The sequence below is a fragment of the Periplaneta americana genome, chromosome 2 (genome assembly GCF_040183065.1).
Source record: "Periplaneta americana isolate PAMFEO1 chromosome 2, P.americana_PAMFEO1_priV1, whole genome shotgun sequence".
NCBI classification, from domain to species: Eukaryota; Metazoa; Arthropoda; class Insecta; order Blattodea; family Blattidae; genus Periplaneta; species Periplaneta americana.
In genome coordinates this window covers 183,505,716-183,529,505 of record NC_091118.1, presented here as the reverse complement: position 1 = coordinate 183,529,505, position 23,790 = coordinate 183,505,716, and the positions used below count along the sequence as shown (strand labels likewise).

At 35.3% G+C, this 23,790-nt stretch overlaps 1 protein-coding gene across 1 annotated transcript in view; it reads right to left on the bottom strand.

Moving 5' to 3' along the window:
- Window positions 1-575: 575 nt before the first annotated feature.
- Window positions 576-23,790, bottom strand: part of LOC138695212 (cytochrome P450 4C1-like) — a 53,904-nt gene continuing 30,689 nt past the window's right edge. The window contains exons 4-12 of the mRNA XM_069819671.1: window positions 22,879-22,969; window positions 18,335-18,520; window positions 12,543-12,612; window positions 11,888-12,090; window positions 9,832-9,947; window positions 9,658-9,726; window positions 3,879-4,047; window positions 3,618-3,797; window positions 576-1,678 (exon numbers count right to left, since the gene is read on the bottom strand). Of these exons, the coding sequence (XP_069675772.1) occupies window positions 1,506-1,678; window positions 3,618-3,797; window positions 3,879-4,047; window positions 9,658-9,726; window positions 9,832-9,947; window positions 11,888-12,090; window positions 12,543-12,612; window positions 18,335-18,520; window positions 22,879-22,969 (1,257 nt within the window). The 3' untranslated portion in view covers window positions 576-1,505. The remainder of the gene's footprint in view (window positions 1,679-3,617; window positions 3,798-3,878; window positions 4,048-9,657; window positions 9,727-9,831; window positions 9,948-11,887; window positions 12,091-12,542; window positions 12,613-18,334; window positions 18,521-22,878; window positions 22,970-23,790) is intronic.

The following is a 23,790-nucleotide window of genomic DNA, read 5'->3' as shown; positions in this document are numbered from 1 at the left end:
ATAATAATAATAATAATACACAATATAAAATACCGATAAGGTAAATATTGTAAACAATTTTAACAATAACTCCCGCTTAAAAAATTCTGCTTACGCCACTGAATACGACAGTACGCCAATGTCAACCTGTATAGTGGAGCTACAATCCTCCATAGCACACAGTATCGACAGTGTTCCATTACAGTCTGTGCTTTATTTAAATGAACCAGATACTTCATTTAGAAAAGGATTTTACTTACATTTAGTGGTACATGATAAGAAGTAATATTGTGTGAACATAAAGTTTTTCCCTCATTCTCGTATCTTTATTACTGATACAGATACAGGAACGCGGCTTTCATGAATGCACTTCAACATGTGCTCCGCTTGTTGCCCGGAGAACGTCAGATCGAAACCCCATTTAATACCATGTTTTTGCCACCATCTAAATTTTTCGACCCCCAAACCCGAACATTTTGTCTGTTGACTTTTCCGGAGGTATGAAAGATTGCCTACCCAGAAAAACAAATTTGCTTAAGATGGTCATTGTGTCGTTCAATTCAATTCAGTCGCTTCTATGCAGGAAAAGCGCAGTGTTTTTCGTGGTTCAGCAACACTTCTGTAAGGAGTATGGACGAAATCCACCATAAATTGAGACCATCAAATTTAAAAATACTGGCAGTGTTGGAGAACAGAGAGATGGTATGCCTAGAAGTACAGATGAACTGTTGAAGATCTTCGCACAGCTTTAAAGGCTGTTCGATAAAATCGACTCTTCGTCCCTCAAAAGAACTTGCCGTACAGATCTCGGATTATATCTCTACCGGTCAGTGGCCGTTAAATTTCAAGTCGCTACTGTAGGTGTCAGCGCATTGGAAAGCATTACAACTCCCCTCCCTCGTCTCACCTCCCCAGCCGCAAATGTGACGTTGCACAGAGGCAGAGATAAAATGCGAGATCTATGGTTAAAATTTTTCACAAACGACTGCAGTTCCACGCGTATAAAGTGCAATTCGTGTCAGACGACCGTCCCCGAAGTGCTGCATTTGCTGTGGATAATCTAGAAGAAATTGAACGACATAGTGATTACCTTAAGCAAGTGCGTTTTTCTGATGCCAATCTTTCATACCTCCAGGAAAGTCAACAAACACGATGTTCCGATTCGGGAGTCGAAAAATTGAGATATTGGCGAAAACATGACAATGAAATCGAGTTACGGTCTGACGTTCTTCGGGCAACAAACAAAGCACATGTTAAGGTAAATCCATGAAAACTTATGAGGTTGAAGTATCATTTGCTGAAAACCGCATCCCTGTATCTAGCGTAGTTTTTCAGTACTAGGACCTAAATGTTTATAATCAGGGAAACACATTGTGTTCACTCTCTTTATTGTTAAATTGATCAGTTTGCAAACAAAACTAAAAAAAAGAACTGTATTTCCCATGTAATCGTAACATTTATCACCACTGCACGATGAACTGGGAAAATTCAGAATGTACAAAGTTTCATTCTATTATAAAAACAGTTCAATGAGAACTGCTACTTCTGTCTGTTAGTTTTATTTTCAGCGGTTTCAAAGTTTTCAATACAAAATCCATTGAAAAGTGGACTTCTTCATTGCAGTCGCTTTCCAGGAGTTTGAATTTCCTTAGCACTTGACACATCGTACATTTGATCTCCAGCATAGCGAACTTCTGACCTGTTGGATACAAAATATGCAATGTCACCTTCTATTTTACACGGTTGATGCAGTATGACGATTGTAGGGCGAGCATGTATATGCACAGAAAGATGTAATGTGCAGAATGAAACAGGGCAGATGTAAAAACATGAAAAATCAATTGTTAAGAAGAAAATAAAACTTTAGGTATACTATATATGTTTTTCTTTATTTGACATTAGGATTTAATATGTGCGCTTCATTTCTTTGTTTAACTTACTTCTTTTGGTTGTAGAATACAACTAATAGATTTTTAAGATTTTCTATTGTCATATTTTGCTATCTATAAGAATGTTTTTGAATGCTGAAAATGGACGTTGAACATCATATGAGGTAGCTGGACAAAATTTAGTGTAAAAATTATGAGTTTGTAAGATCCAGGTTCAAGCAACCAACACTGTCTTGGCAAAAAGCCTTCTTCACTTTGAACACAGTGTTGTAACCACGACTTTTGTCTTGACAACCTCACCAGTGGGCTCTTGTGCGCGGGAAATGTTATCTGTTAAGAATTCTACAGTGCAATCGAAAGGTTTCTCCGTAGCTCCGTAAGTTGTAGCCCTGATCACATATTACGGCAGCCTAATTCGTTTAATTAAACATTCAGGATTATCGTCTATTTCCCCTGCTGCACAAATATCCGGGCCACCAGGTCATCTTCTGATTCAACTGAGGTTGCGTAAACAAGATTACGCATCTGTCTCCACAATCCACTTTCCTGGAAATTGTTCAAGCAGTCACGCACACGATGTTAATTTGTACAGTAGTCATGAACTGAAAGTAGAGAGATAGGGTTGGAAGTAAATCGCGAAAAGACGAAGTATATGATTATGTCGCGAGATCAGAATATTGTACGAAATGGAACTATAAAAGTTGGAGATTTATCCTTCGAAGAGGTGGAAAAATTCAAATATCTTGGAGCAACAGTAACAAATATAAATGACACTCGGGAGGAAATTAAAGGCAGAATAAATATGAGAAATGCCTGTTATTATTCGGTTGAGAAGCTTTCGTCATCTAGTCTGCTGTCAAAAAATCTGAAAGTTAGAATTTATAAAACAGTTATATTACCTGTTGTTCTGTATGGCTGTGAAACTTGGACTCTCACTTTGAGAGAGGTACAGAGATTGGGGGTTTTTGAGAATAAGGTTCTTATTAAAATATTTGGGGCTAAGAGGGATGAAGTTACAGGAGAATGGAGAAAGTTACACAACGCAGAGCTGCACGCATTGCATCCTTCACCTGACATAATTAGGAACATTAAAACCAGACGTTTGAGATGGGCAGGGCATGTAGCACGTATGGGCGAATCCAGAAATGCATATGGAGTGTTAGTTGGGAGGCCAGAAGGGAAAAAACCTTTGGGGAGGCCGAGACGTAGATGGGAGAATAATATTAAAATGGATTTGAGAGAGGTGGGATATGATGGTAGAGACTGGATTAATCTTGCTCAGGATAGGGACCAATGGCGGGCTTATGTGAGGGCGGCAATGAACCTCCGGGTTCCTTAAAAGTCAGTAAGTAAGTCATGAACTGAAAAGCACATACGTCTCTGCCGGTTTAGTAAAGTCCCCGAAGAAAATATGATATTAGAGAAAACCGTTTGTTTTGGTATCTCATATAACCTCACGAAGATTGTCAGTTTAATTACTTTTCACCCTGTAGGAACAAATAAAATTACCTCTTATTCTAAAAACAACGTGTCCACATCCTTTGAATTTAGAGTTCTATATCTTCTTCACAGGCGAGTAAATTGTAATAAACTCAGCATAATGCCGGATCCTTTACATCTTAGGCAACTTGACCGTGATCATGGAAGATATTAGCATTTCCGAAACGTCAGAAATGTATCTTGAGACGCAGCTGATAATATAAGCTGATCTCAAAACCTCAAATTTCATATTTCATATATAATACGTACCTATGCAGTTTCTGGGGCCAGCAGAGAAAGGTATGTAGCTGAACGGATGTCTTCCAACGCAGTTCTCTGGCAGGAAACGATCTGGGTCAAATTTCTCAGGATCAGGATAAATATCGGCTCTTCGCATCGTCATGAACGGTAAAACCAATAAAATAGCTCCAGCAGGCACAATGTAGTCACCTGTAATACATACTTGTACCGTTTGAACATGTTACAGGACTTTAAACATCACGATTCTAAAGCAGATCTATGAACACCTACCAAAGGACATGTTGTCTGATAGTTCTCGCCCAAATAATGGAACACTGGGGTACAGGCGTAATGTTTCCTTAATCACCATTTCCAAATATTTCATGTTCTGAAGATCATAAGATGTCGGGTTTCGCTCAGAATCACCAAAGATGTCCTTCAGTTCAGCAACCACTTTTTCCTGTAATAGAAGTGAAAATCATTATAATATTTACGTGGGTTGATGATACAAAAGCTAAGGTTCATTCTTTTATAACAATTTCGTTTACAAATTGCACAACAGTTGAAATTACTGTGTCAATCAACATACAGGTGACTACATTTGTTGCATAGTTTTCGAGAACGTTTATAAATTTTTCAAAATTAGGCACGAGTTTGCAAGATACCCTCTGTAAAATTATGTTTCTTAATCTTCAAACTATTCTCGAACAATAACCCTGCAGGTCCATCATCCTTAAGCCATCATCCTTCGTGATGTTTATTCAATAGAATGTTTTATTTTCGCTGTTAGAGTTAAAGGTCATAAGGCCTTCTCTTCCTCTCAAGCAGCCGTAATCAATACAATATATATTTAAATTACGAATATTTACACTACACTTGAAAGATTCTGCAGCAATATTCTTCAGTTAAGTTTTAACGACTAGTACACGCTTATTTAAATTTAGATAAATCCATAAGATAAAGTAGTGACTTAATTTATGAGCTAAATTAATCCAATCAATTATAATTAATTTGAGACAGCTAGTAAAATGATTAGAATTAATTTAATATAAGTTTACTAGAACTATGTTATAGGGAGAAAATTTATAAATCTAAAATATATTTATGTAATGAGAATATTAATGTAGTGATATTTGGCCATTAGATGTTTTGTATTCTATTTAGAGAAATTAACGATAATAATAAGAATGGACAGATGTTAGTTTCATTATAAGTAATAAATAGTAATCAGTAATTAATCTGTTAAGTAATAATTTATGTAATTTGGACCTAAATGAAGTTATTGTCCAGCAACCCCTTACATCACTCGGAAGCGAGATCCAATTTCTAGCAACTGAAACTGTATAATATGAAGAAAATAAAGATGTCTTGTGGTAGGGTTCAATGAGTAAATTGTTATGATGAGACCTGGTACGTGGCTGATGATAAGCGGATAAATTTTGAAAACGAGAAGCCAAATAGATTGGGGTAGTGGTGCTCAGAATTTGAAATAAGCTCGTCGGTCACTTAGCCTTAGAGCGTATTCCGAATCTCAGCGCTGAGCAATCTGATGGCATCACGGTATTCCGAAATTCACCGATGGCGTCACTTATGCTTCACCGGTGCCATCAACTTCCAGAGGTGGTGGCAGTCTCCATCAGCCGCCATCAGTGAATCTAATTGGTTCTTGTATAGGGCGGGAATTAGCAGACGAATGACATCGTGCACTGTTGTGTCATGGCGGTGTGTTCTGCTTTAGTTCTGCTGTATTGTTGTAATGAGCACAACGTAAAACCAATATGTTAATGACTTATGTCAACGGACCAGTTATTACTACCGGTTCAAGAAATAAATTGTTTATGCTCTCTTTTCTTTGAACGAGATGGCAGTACGGACATTTCGCAAAATTTTGCTAGGGTAGCACAGACAACAACTTATACAGTCGCCATGAAAGCCATCGATCCTTCCAGCAGTTTTGTTCCTATTTCGCTGCAGCGTGATGTCATTGTTGTCCACCGGTCCGGTGAGATTCGGAATACGCTGACAGCCAAGACAGATTTTGGAAAGACGGGGAACATGATCATACTTACGAAAATGCTTCAGTCGCTTTAAAGAGTGAATAATAGAAAATATTTTTTACAAGTGTGATTCACTTGTTCATTCCATTCCAGTGACAATTCATATAAATGCCAAGGTTCTTCACAGTCGAGCTGTATGGAATAAGTAGTATTATGTACAATTTTATCGGTGGCAAATTTTGTTTCTCACACTTCGATCTATGATGTTCTATTAAGATAGCCTGCGATTTACTTGCGCGTTTTCGACCATAAGGATATTGAATTAAAGTTATCATTAACTTTAATTTTGTAGCGTCATTTATATAGTTAGGTCGAGTATGCAGATATATTTGTATGTCGTCAGCATAAATATGGCATCGGCAGTAGCCCAATAATAAATCAAATCGGAAAGGGCAAATTCTAGGCTGCAATTGATTTGGTTCAAAAGTCTCTTTTGACGTAAACTCCAAACTTTTTTATGTTTTATGTTGAAATTTTTAATATATTTAATTTCTTTAATCGTTTTGTGTTCATTGAGTAATTGTTGCTAAATGGTTCACTTGTTATTACATATTTTAATATCTTATACATTTAACTACTTTAGAATAAAAGTGCTTAAAACTGCAAATGAGTCATTCCACGTCAAATCGCACAAAATTATACAAATTTTGACCTTCATATTTCTGATTGCGTTTATATTTTTTAACCAACTCTTTGGGTCTCATAAACCAACAAGTGTATTTTTATTTCCTCCTAAATCCACATGTTTTTAAAATATTAGGCCTACATGTTAAAATTCGTTAAAAAATGTCGCACAATGCAACATTTAAAGCGGCATATTTCTAACGATATTGATGTTAAATTAAAAAAATGCATTTAAAACTTAAAGTACTGTCTTTTATTAAATATTTACTAACTAATTTTAATATAATTATTTCAATTATTTTTTTAAAATTCAATTTTTAAAACATATACATCAATGTGAAATAGCCCTATTAGAAATATAAAAAATGCCTACTAGGTGCACTGAAGTATTCTTAATAATTCCAGAAAAAATCAGAACGGGATCTCCAATAGTTTAATGGAAATTTAATTACTTATGACAGAATGTGTAGCGGTCGGCGCAGCAGCAGTGGACGGGAAGCGTTAAAGCGCGCTAAGAGGTTTATCGGCGCTGGATAATTGACTGAACGTTGCAACATTACACCCAGTACGGATCAAGTTACTCGAGGAAACACTGCTAATTTACTTATTATGATATCTTCAAATAATTGTACATTATGCTTTTCAAATGTTTGTTTTCATTCACACTTTAAATTTTCATTCGCCTACCTTCATTCTTGAAAGAAAATTGTTTTACTAAATCTTCACTTTTTTGACAACGGAATGAAAGAATATAATTTTAATGTACCAGTTATTGGTTTTAGATTATGGTATCTGGCCTGCAAATTTTCAGTGTGGTTTTTGTGCTTATTTAATGGACAAAATATAAATGACACGTTAGAAATGTTCTTTGTGACTAATCAAACAGTTTTTTTTTTTGGTGTTGTTATAGGATCTTGTATAGGCTAATTCTCGTGGCAAGTCTTTTAACAGTATCTCCAATGCCAACACATGGACCTTTACCATGCGACATTGCAAAGAAGTGTCATTCAGCACTAATTCCATAATCGTCTTCATGTAAGCAATTATTTTTAAATTTTTTTTTTGTATTGTGAACTTGATCCATTGGAAAAGTAGATGATTTTTTTCATATCGTTGAATTCTTGCTTTAAGAAATTGATTGCTTCGGATTGAAAAAAGTGAAAGGGATCGGTGTCATGTTTCATGGTTTCTGAGATGACATTACTTTTGTAACGAATTTCTGTATCTCCTTTGAAATATACTACGAAAGGAATTATTTATTTATTTATTTATTTATTTATTTATTTATTTATTTATTTATTTATTTATTTATTTATTTATTTATTTATGTATTTATTTATATATATATATTTATTTATATATTTATATATATATTTATTTATTTATGTATTTATTTATTTATTTAATTATTTATTTATTTATTTATTTATACAGAATAAAAAATATATTTACAAACAAGAGAAATAGAAATAAAATAATACAATCAATATAAAAAAGGAGCTGCAGTAGTATTAACAAAATTTGAGACCGAATGAGCAGCGCTCGTGTTCGGTCACAGTTCGGATATAATATTAATAGACCTATAAGAGAATATAAAATAAAATAAAGTAGGAAGTAAAATTAAAATTGTATTGTATTGTGGCTTGGCATATGTTCCAATGCACACCTTGTATTGAATCTTGTATTACAAATGAATAATTTTCAGAAAAGTCTGCAATAACTATGTACTTTTCAGGTTGTGCCTTTCTTTGCATTCCGTCAAAAATAAAATATGGCTGACTTTTGAATGGATAATGATGCATCTTCTACATGAAAAACTTAACATGCTAGGGAGCTTTTACTTTTGAAACTTTTCACGGGGGTATCGTTTTGTTGTATCTTTCTTTTCTTGTTAGGGGATTCTATTGACATCAAACTCTTGTTTAATTCCTCAATATTACTGATTTCTAACACTGTAGCCATAGAACTGCTAGAAGAAGTACTGGGATAATCACTTTCTCTGTCCGCACTTTCATTTGATTCATGTTTATTATCACAAGAACTACCGGCCTCACATATAATTTCACCTGACCTATGCGGAAATTGATTGATTTTTACGGAACAAATCACATATTTGCACACTCAAAGACTCCTTTAAATTGAGCTTTATCAATAAGTCGCGACTTACGCGTCTTAATGTACTTTTCTTTTTAAAAGCGTGATTAAGAAGGTAAATGGATTTAAACACGTGTTATACTATATTACGCGATCTTTACCATCACTCATGTTGTATAGAAGTCACGTCACTTCGCGAAATTCAAACCCAAACTGATTATTTTTCTCTCCTGCCATCTGTTTACTGTCATAAAGTTTACTGCCTTACCCAGCCTTGCTATCATCAAACACTTGGCTATATTACAGTATAAACATACAACACTGTGAAGGGCTTCCCCTCTTAGCTGATCTGACAATAATAAAATAATTTTAGATAAGATATTTACTGTTCCTTAAGGTATTAATCATTTGATGATTAGTATGGTGACATCAGATGCAACGGAGAATTTCCACGGGCAGCCTTCTAGCCTATGGCTGCAAGCAGTTCATTAGCTGGGCATCGCGAGCGCGTGCATGCCTCCGGAAAATAAATTGTTACAAATGTATGGATGCCGATCCCATATTTATAAATGCAGTAGTTTACAGATAATACATCAGCGAACAAGTCTATATTTTTTCAGATTTTTAACTTGGCTATTTAATATAGTAATTTTGCTTTGAAAAAGAAACGATTAAAAAAATAGGCCAAATTTTAAATTTATTTGTGATAGGCCTAAAGCAATAAAAAGTGTTGTATTTCGTCTTTCAAATGCGCCAAACCGCAAATCTCAATTATATGTAGACACAGAGTTCCAATTGAGTTTATGTAACAGTGCGCGCATAATTTGCGTAACTTCAAATATTCATAACTACACAAATAATTAATAATTGTGAAAGTAAAAAAATACGGGTCTCCTTATTTGATGTCTGGATTTCATGAAAAAAAATTCGACCATTTCCTAGAAGGTCGTGTTTTATTGCTGTGCGATTCGACGTGGAATGACCCAAATACGAGTACATAGGATTGAATAATAATTGTTAATTCTGAGAATTGCAGGTCCGGCACCATGGTGTTCTCCACACCAGTGAAGAAAGTGGTTTTCGAAACAGTTTTTTTATGTGAAGCCATTGAGATCATAATTTGTGTCGTATGTATTCACTACATTGTTCATTTTCATTAAGTGGAAAGACAATACTTCAGATAATCTGTGAGAACAACTTCTTGTCACATCACTCGACGAATGAATGAAAGGTCATGTTTTGTAGCCATAATAAAAGAAAACATGTTTCTAGTCAATTTAGTTGACAATGCTCACCTGGATATCTGGGTGCTTTGACAAATTCCAGAGTGCGAACGACAGAGCTGCCGTGGTTGTATCATGGCCCTGAGGAAGTAATGTATTCGTTTTACTCGTATAATAGATTACTGCACCCAAAAATGTTGAAGTTAACATTATTAACTGTGACATGTGTGAAGTTGAGATTCTCACCTCGAACATGAATGTGTCTACTTCTTCCCTTATCTCTTCGTCCGTGAGTTTGATTCCGTCATCTGAAGCTTCAAGCATCAGATCAAGCAATGCCAACCGGCGCTTAATGCCTGAGAAAATTTAAAAGGGTGATTAAACCTGGGAAATAATTTGAAATATTTACTTTTGCTCAGACAATTAATCTTCCACTGGACACTAATAATAGTACATTATGCAAAGAGCCTATAATGGTAGTAACTAAGACGCAAGTATGTTTGTTTATGGAACGAGCGCAAGCGAGTTTCATAATTTTCATACGAGCGTCTAAATTATCATTATAGGCAAGTTTCATACGAGTTTTTATGCTCGACCATATTTCTAACTTGAAATTTTTCAAAAGTAGGTCATGTTATGGTTATGTGAGTAGCGAACTGACCTGAATTGTGAGATGTGCGCAGACGCGAAAGTGTTGGTTTTTTCCGAGGCCGAATGTCATTGGCGTTGATATAACGTAGAGAATAAGATGAACATTAGTCTTGACATAACCCGGAAATTGATTTAGAATTGAAAAAACGAGATGACAAATTGAGTTTATTTGAATATTATTTACAATTAACGCTAATTATTATAGTAACAGAACATAACCTTCTGCGACAGTATTGGATTTCCAGCCTCCGTGACTTTTCGCTAATTGTCTTTCGATTGCATATGCGAGAATAATCGATATTTGCGGTTTTATAATGGTACAATGGTGATTTGTCATTGGCTGAACACCTGAACTTTAATGAATAGGTGTACTTTAATGAGGTGCATTAAAGGGCTACTACCAGGTGTATAATTACTACATTTCGGCATGGTCGAGCATAAATAATTAACTAGCATCTTCACATTGTATTCGACATAGCCAATCATATTTTCAAACTCAACAAAAGGTAAGAACACGTCATGTCTAGTTACAGTGGGAGGATATGTTTCCATTTCCAGACTAGGAATCGATGTTGGTTTCTATCAGTTTCTCTGTCCATCCGTCCATCTGTCCGTTCAGAGGACCGTCGGTCTGCGTATGTGGTTTATTTCAGTATATATTTCAACATGCCCCAAGTGTGTGTGCGCGTGCGTGCGTGTGTGTCTATCCATCTATTCTTTTGTAGGATTCCCTTCATTCTTTTTTTCTCTCTCTGAATATTTTAAGATGGTAGAATACCAGACGTAAAAATCTGATATTCTGAATGTTGAAGTAGCATGATACTCCGCAAGTCTCTCTATCTACCAGAATAATTCAAAATTGGTACCAATACTTTAATTAAAATCAAAGCTTATTTATCCGCAATTGACATACTTATAATTCTGAAAAGTAACCTCCTCCAGCATCACCTCTGGAAGGAGATGGATGCCATAACGTCACTTTGCTCTAAGCTTCTGATTGATCGCTCTACAACTGTTAATATTGACCTTTTTATTTCTAAAGCTTGCTCCTCTCAGTGGTTTTTTTCATCTCATGAAATAAGTCGTAGTTGCAGAAAAACTCATATCCGGAGAATACGGAGGATACTCTAGAATTGTGCAGTTCCACAATTAAATTAATCACTTGGACAACCACGTGACGAGTATCATCGTGAAGCATAATGGGATAGGTATTCAAGAGATTTCGGCTTTTCTGGCGTCCAAGAAGTGATTGCAATATGCCTCATCCACATGCATTCCAATTAGAACAGAACAAGTGATTATTATACCTTCATAAGCATAGCAATCAAGATAATTTTGAGTGGCTTCTGCTCTTATTTAAATTTTGTCCGCATCAGGGCGTTGCATTGCAGATAACAGTCTTAGTACAATCATTGCATGTAGATTATAAATAAGATTCATATCGGCCACGACTCCATCTCATACTATCAGTTTACATTGGTCACCGCTAGGGCAGTTGAATACTAACATTGGTGCCACGAATTTTCGAATTACTCCTTAGATGTAGAATTTGTATTTATATCAGTTACAAGCAGGGATTGCAGTCCAGTCATCTATGATCTGTGTGGATATAGAATTAAAAGTTCTGAATGATACAGAATCAGCTACTTACCGCACTGGTATTCATCAGAGTCTTCTGAAGTTTGTAATTTCGATTTTTTCATTTGTTCCTTCCTGGCCTTTACGACAGATTTGCTAAGTCCATGTAGTATAGAGAGACATCTCTTTTGTTCTTTTCCTCTAGATGTAAGCGAGAAAATGAAGTCAGGATATATCCATGGCTTTGGTAGTCTTTGAATAAATATATTGCCCATGCTGCAGACACAAGAAACAACATGAATGGTATATGAAGAATGAAACGCATAATAGTACGTAAGCCATTCAGAGTCACAAACGCAATGGACAGTACATATACCCCTTACCCCTATACAGAGAGTACAATGAGCCAGTTTGTGCATATGTGCAGGAATCCAACCCGGGCCCGGTCTTCCAAAAAATCAAGCTATGTTAAGTCCTTTCCTACCACTGCCACAGGGTTGTATCACTGCCACCGGGTGCATGCCCACTTGCAGTGTACATAAATACATACATACCTCTCACAATGATAGAATTGTTGTATATTACGTTGACTATTACCACAAACGATATGGTAACTAACTACTTGTCGTCTTGACAGTCACTGATTTTCATATAAATCTCGTGTCTAATTGCGAGATAAGAGAAGGGGTATATATGTTTAATAATACAGTAGTTACCGTTTATCTTACCTGTCAACGGCTTTAACGTATTCCGTATTTTCTCCTCGCTGGGCATTCAGAGTCACACCCATAGACGTTTCTGAAAGACAAATCCAAACGTAACATTTAAAGTCATAGTGTCAAAGTCAGGATAGGAGAAAAAATGTCAGAAGAAAGTGAAATAGGGGGAAGAGTACGACAAGGATAACCTTTATCACCTATCCTGCTCAACATCTGCTTGGAGAAGAAATGCCAGAAGGAAGTGAAATAGGGGGAAGAGTACGACAAGGATAACCTTTATTACCTATCCTGTTCAACATCTACTTGGAGAAAAAATGTCAGAAGGAAGTGAAATAGGGGGAAGAGTACGACAAGGATAACCTTTATCACCTATCCTGCTCAACATCTGCTTGGAGAAGAAATGCCAGAAGGAAGTGAAATAGGGGGAAGAGTACGACAAGGATAACCTTTATTACCTATCCTGTTCAACATCTACTTGGAGAAGAAATGTCAGAAGGAAGTGAACTAGGGGGAAGAGTACGACAAGAATAACCTTTATTACCTATCCTGTTCAACATCTACTTGGAGAAGAAATGTCAGAAGGAAGTGAACTAGGGGGAAGAGTACGACAAGAATAACCTTTATTACCTATCCTGTTCAACATCTACTTGGAGAAGAAATGTCAGAAGAAAGTGAAATAGGGGGAAGAGTACGACAAGAATAACCTTTATTACCTATCCTGTTCAACATCTGCTTGGAGAAGAAATGTCAGAAGGAAGTGAAATAGGGGGAAGAGTACGACAAGAATAACCTTTATTACCTATCCTGTTCAACATCTGCTTGGAGAAGAAATGTCAGAAGAAAGTGAAATAGGGGGAAGAGTACGACAAGAATAACCTTTATTACCTATCCTGTTCAACATCTGCTTGGAGAAGAAATGTCAGAAAAAAGTGAAATAGGGGGAAGAGTACGACAAGAATAACCTTTATTACCTATCCTGTTCAACATCTACTTGGAGAAGAAATGTCAGAAGGAAGTGAAATTGGGAGAAGAGTACGACAAGGATAACTTTTATTACCTATCCTGTTCAACATCTACTTGGAGGAGTTAGTGAAAAAATTGTTTTCATAACTTGGAAGGAGTGATAGTAGGAGAAAGAAGAATAAAGTGTATAAGATTTGCTGATGATATGGCGTTGTTCAGTGGTGATATTCGGCCGGTTCGGAGAACCGGTTGTTAAATTATTTCTAGGTAATATTTGGAATTGCCATGGACATATATCGTATATGTTTAACATACTGTTCTCCAACCAGGAGATCAACCATGAAAGGAATGTGCTTACTATTGCGTCATCTATTGGAGCGAAGTAGATAAATAATATTATCGTGATAACGTCTGTTTAAAAACCATTCGCTCTCCTGCATTTGTTATTTCCTGTATGGAGAGATTAAGAGACCAGGAGATTAACAGTGATCTAATTTTGTAACTAGGGTAGTATAAACATGTGTGTATCAATGTTATTGTTTGTGCTGTGACAGCGAGCCAATATAGATACGAGTACCCACGTGTGTGACCTTATGACATCAACATTCATTCACAGCATTACGCTCCTTCGTCTCATCCGCCAGAGACTTTCTCGTGGTTGGAGCACAGTAGAGTTGGGCAACACGATTCTTTTTCAGAAGTCGATTCCAACGATTCAATCATACATTACAAATCGATTCTAACGATTTGTTCACGATTCCAACTATTCTTTTGAATCGTCAACGAGTTCACGATTCTTCCTACTCTGCGATTCCAACGATTCGTCAACGAAAGACTTACAGAACACTTTCCTTTGCAAACCACGCGTAGAACAAAAACGTTCTACATCTCTCGCATAGATGGCATAAGAGGCGAGACATTGGATTGTCTCTTTCTCATTGGCTGGAACCATTCAGCATGACCTCCATTAGTCTACAAAATTACCCAAGATAATGTTTCTAAATTATAATTTATCAACTGAACCTTATTACGAAGTACATTTTTTGCATTACATCTCTATTTAACTATGCACATTTCAGGTTTGTGTTCATTATTTTCCATACTTAACAAATGCAGTACATATTTTGATTTCACTCTCGCTCGGGAGCATTCGACACGGTTCGGAAATGTCCGTTGACAGGTTACATCAAACAACTAATAGAATCGTGGGTTACGATATCATACCGATTCCTTACTATTCTTTTGAACGACGATTCGTTACGATTCTTTTGAACGACGATTCGTTGATACCACGAATCGATTCTTACGATTCTTTATTATTAGTCGTTCGAATGAACGATTCGTTCACTAATCGACCCAACTCTAGAGCACAGTAGGTACACATGAGAGAACTGGTTGTTAAACTTCTTGAATATCACTGCTGGCGTTATTAGCAGAAGAGGAGAGGGTATACAGGCTCTTCGTCGCTGACAAAAATACATAACAAATGGTGGTGATAATGTGGAAAAATAACTATATATATAGCTGAAATCTTCCTCTATTTACCTGTGTTATTACGCCCTCTGGATCTGTTATAGTTTCCATGAAAATAAATAGGAGACATTACTTTTGAAACGACCTTCATTTCAGTGGCGTATACTGGTTAAAGGGTTTGGGCTACCACTGACCCTATTATTACACAAAATATATCTAACAATTACTTTAATTTTAATTACTATGGTAAAACTAATAATACAAAATTATTACATTATGTTATATTATAAACTTTTTCTTTTGTAATTTCCTTGGGCTACCCGCCGGTAGCCCGGGTAGTCCGCAAAATACGCCCCTGCTTCATTTCAAAGCTTTTGGCCTTGAGATAAGTCTCCAGACTTCCACAACTACCTGAAATTTTCCGACTATAGCGCTCTCCAAATTAAGTGGCACCAAAGGTAACGATATAAATAAAAGATATCGGTGAGCATCTGGTCGAGATTTCATTGTTTTTTTTTTTTTTTTGTAGTTCTATCTAGCGAATTAGCGACACGCTATGAATTTCAGATTTAAGAACTAGTCTCGTGTATTTCTCTTAAAATTTATAGAAATGTATCAATATTTTCCATGCTTTTAAATAAAAAATAAAAAGCAAAGAATATTGCAATGACACATTTAAACTCCCTCATTGCCCTATTTTCGTTTTTAGTCAGTGAAAATTCGAGGTATGTTTCCTCATCCTTACTCAAATAATTATTTCTGTCTTTAGGTTCGAATCAGCAGATTGATGTGGGAATGTTTTTTTTCCTTTCCAACAACCAGTTCGTACTCCATTTGGATCTTCTTTTGCGCTTCTAATTACAGAGAGAGAAGACAGTAAAGAGAAGGAAAATGTTTGGATAGAGAAGAATGGTTTCTTGCATTACGAGAAATTTATTGATTTGGCTGTCAGAAGATGTTAATATACTTTGCAAACTGACTGAATAATAATTACAAAGAAGTAACAAGTCCAATTAGCACATCATCTTACATCTCGTTCGTTTGTGTGCGATCTGTGTTCATTTATAAGTTATAATAACACTTATAAGAGCGAAACTACAGATGTAGCACATATCACATATTCATTATATATGAGGTCTCGCCTACCTCATTGAATATTACACGACTACTATGAAATGATGATAATACAGATATAGTATTCAGGAATGGCGCTAAGGAATCGCGAACAAATGAACTCAGAACCATAGAGGAATAGTATTTCTCGAATGATTGCATTTCTCCATGGGAAATAATTTGACTACAGCGACCCCTCATGATTTCTTTGCATAAATCTATGTGGTAAGTCTGAACGTATGTGGGTAATCGTGCAGACTTACCTCCACGTAAGCCAGAAATTTCAAAAAGTTCTGTATTATGTGCCCATACTACAAGGAATACAAATGCAACAAAAACAAAACAAACAAACAGAATTTATCTGTAGTAATGTCACGAGAGTCTGAGATTTATCTGGGAAAACTCAGACTTCGAGTGGCATTTATGAGGACTATTTCGTGAATAAAATAAAAATGTAAATAATATATACCTAAAATTCGATCACAAGATGTTAATAATTGTATATTAACGAATACTTAACCTATTCAGACATTGTGAAGTTGAAATACTCGTAGATGAATATCTATTACTGCAATAAAGAAATTCGATGTTAAGCTTAGTATTCAGTAATGCCAATTGCGAAAAGCGAAATACAGGTTTAACAATGTTAATTACATGTACTGGACTTTTCTCTTATTATTATAACACAAATACATTTTCATTATCTGCTGAAATCATAATTTAACAGTAACAGTGGGGACAGCTATATACCAATGCTTATGTATTCACAGCGAGATATGTGGCTATACAAGTGAAGCCATCTCTATATAGATAGGCCTAATTAAAACACGAATTTTATCACGCCATACGGAAGGCAGTTTCATCAAAGACATTATTACTATGCAAGGTCTTTGGGTTTGATATGCGATGATGTTACATAAATTTGAACATCTGACTTTCTATTAATTATTTAATTTCATTCACAAAATACAAATTTTATAGGCTACAATTATAGGTTACGTTACATGTGGAAGTAGGACCAATGTCAGCTGTGCCTTATTTCGACCGTTACTTACAATCAGTGCTAGGCCTACACGAAAGCATTTTTTACAGCTCGACAAACGCATTCTCGCTGTAGTGTGTAACGGAACTCAATTCCATCTACACAGTTCAATATTCCAATCGCCTATGCGTGCAATCTGGGAAGAATATTGAAAGAATCAAGTTTAAAAGGTACATTCAATTAAGATGCATGAAGATTTTGTGTCTACGTGGTGCGCCGTTTTGAACGTCATCTTCACTGCGTAAATATATTAATTAATATTAAATATCAATCTTGCATTCGTGGCTTTAAAGTTGAAATAAAAGTTTAACCGTGTAGTTGCATCTTAATGTATTCATGATTATCAATTTACGGGGAAACAGTTGGCGACAACGACTAAAGAAAAGAACGACCATGCGATAAATTGATAGCGATAAATCTAGCTGCAAAAATTATCGCAAAGTGTGACTGTGATTGGTTGGAATTCAAAATTTCATTACACATCATTGGTCGAAAATGGAATGACGTCATATAAACGAAATAGTCATTACAAAAATTAAACTATAAAAATGCATATTAAATGTAATAGAAACAAAAACTATTATACACAGTATATCAAACAAAACAGAAATATAAATTAAATGAATTTACCCATGAATGAGCAACGCTCATAGTCGGGAGTTCAAACCCGCAGTGTAGATAAGCAGAAAGAAGAAGAAGACAAAATAAACAATTAATATAAGCAATAAAATAGCACACATTAGAAAAACAAGAGTCTGTATGATAAGAAGCAAACACAATTGAAAAAGTTTGTAACCTATATTCACAAGTAGGCTAAGTAATAAGTCTAATATTTAGCAGTTAGTCATCTACTCCATTGTTAAGTTGCCTTACTAATTTCTTTAATCTCAAGTTTAAATTTTTCACTTTTTAGCAAGACAAACTGCAATCATCACTCCTAAGAGAATGTTATGCGAGTTCTTGAGTTGCGTGTAAGAGACCCTTGCCACAGTAAGAGCTGGTAAGAGGGACTCATTTTTTATATTCGTCTATCTGGTGTGAAGATCTGAATGCACAGTTTGAGACTTATGGCATGAGCTAATTAACAGTTTTCTTCTCAGAATGTTTGAGACGATGAAGTAAGTAGCATACATTCATGTAATATCACAACAATGTTTATGTGAACTTAGGCTCAATCGCTATATAAATATAAAATATTTCAAATACTTACCGCTGATATTATCCAATGCACACAGTTGGATATATGGTCTGATTTCGAAATCAAGGCCGTTGACATGTTTTGACAGATTCTCCAGTAAAATGTTAGCATTGTTGTTGAACACTTCGACAAATTGCTCGAGGATCCTGAAGTGGAAGGCCGGAGTCAGCAGCTTCCTATGGATGTGCCAGTGTTCTCCTGAAGAACATAATGAACGGTTTTCGTTCATTTTCAAGGGAATAATAGTGTTTCTGAAAGAATAAATGCTGTTCGCAAAGAATCGCATTACTGATGTCATCAGAAATTATACAGTATTACTATAAATGACCTTTCCGATTACAAACTTGAATAACTCGTTAGGAGACACTTAGAAATATGATATTGGTATCAATGGAAAGAGAAACTCAAATATTTTTGTTATGTTGGTGAACCTATCGCATATTTGTTAATTTCGTTGCTAGGAGACGATATAATAGAAAAATGGAGACAGGAGCATTTTGTGTGCTAGATTTTCATATATCTCAGTCTGTTGTTACTGTACAACGCAATTTTAGAAGAAAATTTGGTGTTGATCCACCCGGTGGGCCGAGTATCCGTAAGTTGTACGCTAACTTCAAAACGAGGGGATGCATCTGTAAGCGGAAGTCAACCTGTCGTCCATCAGTAAGTGAGGCAAATGTGGAGCGTGTGAGAGAGAGTTTCACACGAAGTCCACAGCAATCCACATATTGGCAACTTTACACATAGCGTGAAATCTATAATTATTTTGAAATACACTTTAAATTTTTGTTTAATAAAATGGAAAGGAGGCGTTGTGTAAATAATCCAAATTAATTTTGTTATATTTGTGGTAATTTTGTTGTGAAAAAGCAGAGACAAAATATAATTTCATTTGTGACTGCAATGCTGGTAGAAGATAGAGCTGTCATAGCGGCAAGCAACTTATTCTATCACGGGCACAAAAGCCTCTTTAGCTTAAAGTGCTTAGGGATGTTCCATGTATCACCCAATAAGGACAACTATACCTTATGAATCACGTCTACGTTACGTCACCATATCACATGGTAAATGGCACTTCTCGTACACGCGGTCGAATGTCCATACCTGAAAATAAGTGCGCAGCAGTAGCGGCTGGTGCTACAATCGCTATATCGGCCTACTGTATACACTTATATGTATTTATCTTAATTTGAGACTCGCCTAGTGACGAAATATGAAGTCCGTACGACGTTCCTTCCTACTGCAGAACTTGTCAATTACCCTGGTGTTAAACCCCTCCATCTTGGACATCATACACTTTTCTATTGACAGTATTGCAAGAGCAGTGAGGCGATCCTGAGACATAGTGTTCCTTAAAACCCGTTTTTATACGTTTCAAGCAAGAAAAACACCTATCTGGCTCAGCAGTGGTCATTGGTGTTGTAAACAAAATATTTAACAACTTCGTTACTTCACAGAGCGGATCCTGTAAATTGTTGGAGACTATGTATTGTAACAATTGAACAGCTCCATCTATATTTCGGACGTCGGGTTTTCCGTATAGAACTCCAAGTTGCGTCATTAACACTCTTTTGTTAAGTATAGTATAGCTGTTGACAGCAACTTCAAGTTCGCGTTCACGAAAATTATACGAAAAATTCTCAAAAATTTTGCTGTTTAACAATTTTGTTGCGTCTAGGTAGCTTAAAGACTGGAAACGGTGAGTAGTTTCCTGAATTATACAATCACATACTTCCTTGGCTTCAATTTTCTAGAATTCCATTTTCCGTCGCTTGCTAGCTGATTCAGGAGGAACCTCTTAGTCCTACAGGTAGATGGCAGCAGCAGTCTGATATTTCAATTACCAAATACAGTGTAAATAGTTCCGAGTTCTTCCACAAACAAGCATTCTTTCGTTACGCTTTACTTTTGTAATCTTCAAGCTGTGTTGTGCTGAAGCTGACTACAGCACTTTCCCGCTTAAAAATAGCCAATCAGAGCAGTGATTTCAGCTTCGCACATGCGCATAAATGTCTACATTCTCATATGAATTTCAGAGTAGCACAACGAACCCCCTGAGGCACCAAAGAGTAAAGAGCGAAGACTAAACACTCGATAATACGTCATGAATATAACCACGGGAAATTGTTAAATGACAGATCAGATACTATGGTATTACAAATACATTATTTGAGCAAAAAATATCACTGTGCTGTAGCACTATAGCACATAGGTACGGGCCGCCCCTGGTGCGCAGTGATGCTTCTAGTTTATCTCCTATATATTCAGCTTATAAATTCTCTCCGGTACCGGGTTTCCAGCTTTACGTGCTGGCGTTTTATCCACTAAGCCACGCCGGATTCAAGTTCCGATGCCGGATTGAAACCCTCTCAGTTTATTTATTTATTTTTTTTTTTTTACAATTCATTTTATATTTTCAGATATGCCTAGTAATATAATAGAATAAGTATATATGAATTTCAATCATAAGACACATCTGTTTGCAAATGTTTATTTGCTATATGAATATGGAATATATTAACGTTTTCGCCTTATTGGGCATCATCAGATATAATAAAATATGTAATCTGAACCTTGATCAAATTGAGCAAATAACAAATGAGCAATGTATTATACATGGTGTTGGATCTTCATGGGCTTTATGTATAAAACTATAAATAAAATTGGAGAATAATTAATTTCAATGTGATACAAACTTTTAAAATTGAAATTGAAATTGATTGTGTATACATATAACTCATGTTACAGTATAAATACAAATTAATCAATTAGAATTATACGAATTATCAGTAATGTTAAAATAAATTATGAATAAAATGAATATATTAGCTTAAAAAATTAATTAAAATTCATATTGTTCGAAGAATGAAATGTCTTGCGGTACTATATATAATATTGATGTTGTGTTGTGACTGATGGATCTTATGTTGTCGATTGGTTGTAATTATACATGTATAATTTCAATCGTGTACTGAAAAACAAAGGTGGGAAGAATCAGAGTTGTAATTCGTAATAGTTATACTTGATATAAGCATTAATTAATAGTCAAAATAGAGAGGATGTAAAGTTATTTATTTTAGAGATGAATGTAATAAATTGTTATAAGATTACTTAGGTACACGTTCGCTTGTGATCTGAATGTTATCTGACATTGATGCAAATAGTGGTTGTTATTGATCATTTACATCTAATGATAATTATCTGTATGTTATTAAAATCAGATAGAATATTTTAGATCTAAATGATCAATAACAACCACTATTTGCATCAATGTCAGATAACATTCAGATCACAAGCGAAAGTATACGTAAGTAATTTTATAACAATTTATTACATTCTTCTCTAAAATAAATAACTTTACATCCTCTCTATTTTGACTATTAATTAATGTTTATATCAAGTATAACTATTACGAATTACAACTCTGATTCTCCCCACCTTTGTTTTTCAGTACACGATTGAAATTCTACATGTATAATTACAACCAATCGACAACATAAGATCCATCAGTCACAACACAACATCAATATTATATATAGTACCTTAAGACATTTCATTCTTCGAACAATGTGAATTTTAATTAATTCTTTTTAAGCTAATATATTCATTTTATTCATAATTTATTTTAACATTAGTGATAATCCGTATAATTCTAATTGATTAATTTGTATTTATACTGTAACATGAGTTATATGTATACACAATCAATTCCAATTTCAATTTTAAAAGTTTGCATCACATTGAAATTAATTATCCTCCAATTTTATTTATAGTTTTATACATAAAGCCCATGAAGATCCAACACCATGTATAATACATTGCTCATTTGTTATTTGCTCAATTTGATCAAGGATCAGATTACATATTGTATTATATCTGATGATGCCCAATAAGGCGAAAACGTTAATATATTCCATATTCATATAGCAAATAAACATTTGCAAACAGATGTGTCTTATGATTGAAATTTATATATACTTATCCTCTCAGTTTAAGTTCTACCTACTGTGTTCCCCTTTGTTGGCCTAACCTCGTGTACCGTTTCACAGTAGACACAATGTCCAATCACAAGTACAGAGGTGCACTCATTACGCGTGACTAATTGGCCGGGGTCTGACGGAATATGGCTCCATCTTCAATCACAAAGTGATTACTTACGTTTTATCATAGTCTCCTTTCTACCGATTCTTCAACATGTGGAAACGCAGAATTACTACACTGAAACTCCATGTGCACTTCGGTACATCATAGTAATATAATAATAGTCCACACCTGTGGAGTAACGGTCAGCGCGTCTGGCAGCGAAACCCGGTGGCCCGGGTTCGAATCCCGGTCGGGGCAAGTTACCTGGTTGAGGTTTTTTTCCGGGGTTTTCCCTCAAGCCAATACGAGCAAATGCTGGGTAACTTTCGGTGCTGGACCCCGGACTCATTTCACCGGCATTATTACCTTCATTTCATTCAGACGCTAAATAACTTAGATGCTGATAAAGCGTCGTAAAATAATCCAATAAAATAAAGTAAATAAATAAAATAGTAATAATATTAGAACTTCACCTGTACTTGTTAGCAGTCCAAAGCCCAGCCACGGTGTAAGAAAGTTGTAGCCGAAGCCCTTTCCGATTTCTTTAGTGCTGCTGAGCAAAATCTGAAAAAGGATATCGTCAACATTAGTAATGAGGCGCCTAGGAACAAAATGTACAACGTACAAAATCTTTTTTTTTTTTTTCGGGAAAATGCAAAAACATTCTATGTGTTTTTTTTTTTCCCCCTGGTTGTTGAAATGTTGTTACCTTTGAAAATAATTTGTTTACCGAAATACTCAAAACTGTTAATTTACATTTTGTACTTGGTACGTTGTGATGCCAAAACAATGACATTACTTACTTTGGAACTCAAATTTATTCGATTTTGCTGTATAAACATTGCATAAAAAACTCTGAATAATTTGTCTCTCTAACAGATTATTGGAATTTTGCTTGAACTGAGAAAAAAAATACACCTGACCCATGTCATGGTCCAGAATGCCTAGTCCTCCGGCACAACAGGATTCATTTTGAAGGATCGACGCAATCGCTAGCTATAAAAAAAAAAAAAAAAAAAAAAGCTCAGAATCCTACTAAACAAAAAATTGACTCGATAAATCCAACTGAGGAAGAACCTGTCCAAACTTGTAACGTGTAAACGTGGCATAATGCAAATACAAATGGTACGTTTTGTTTCTACGTTAGGAGAGATTTTTCAATGCATATTGTACATTTTGTAATCAGGTAATTTTTTCCATTATCGATACTGCATACAAATGATTAAAACCAAAAATCATAACTACATTATTTGGTAGTGTTTCTTTTTAACTTTTAGGAAATAACTTTTAATTCCAACTGTGAAAAATTGCATTTGGTATGTTCTGTTTCTAGACCGCACAATTTGGTAGTAGTCCAAAATGTATTGACGTTAATGGCTTAGCAT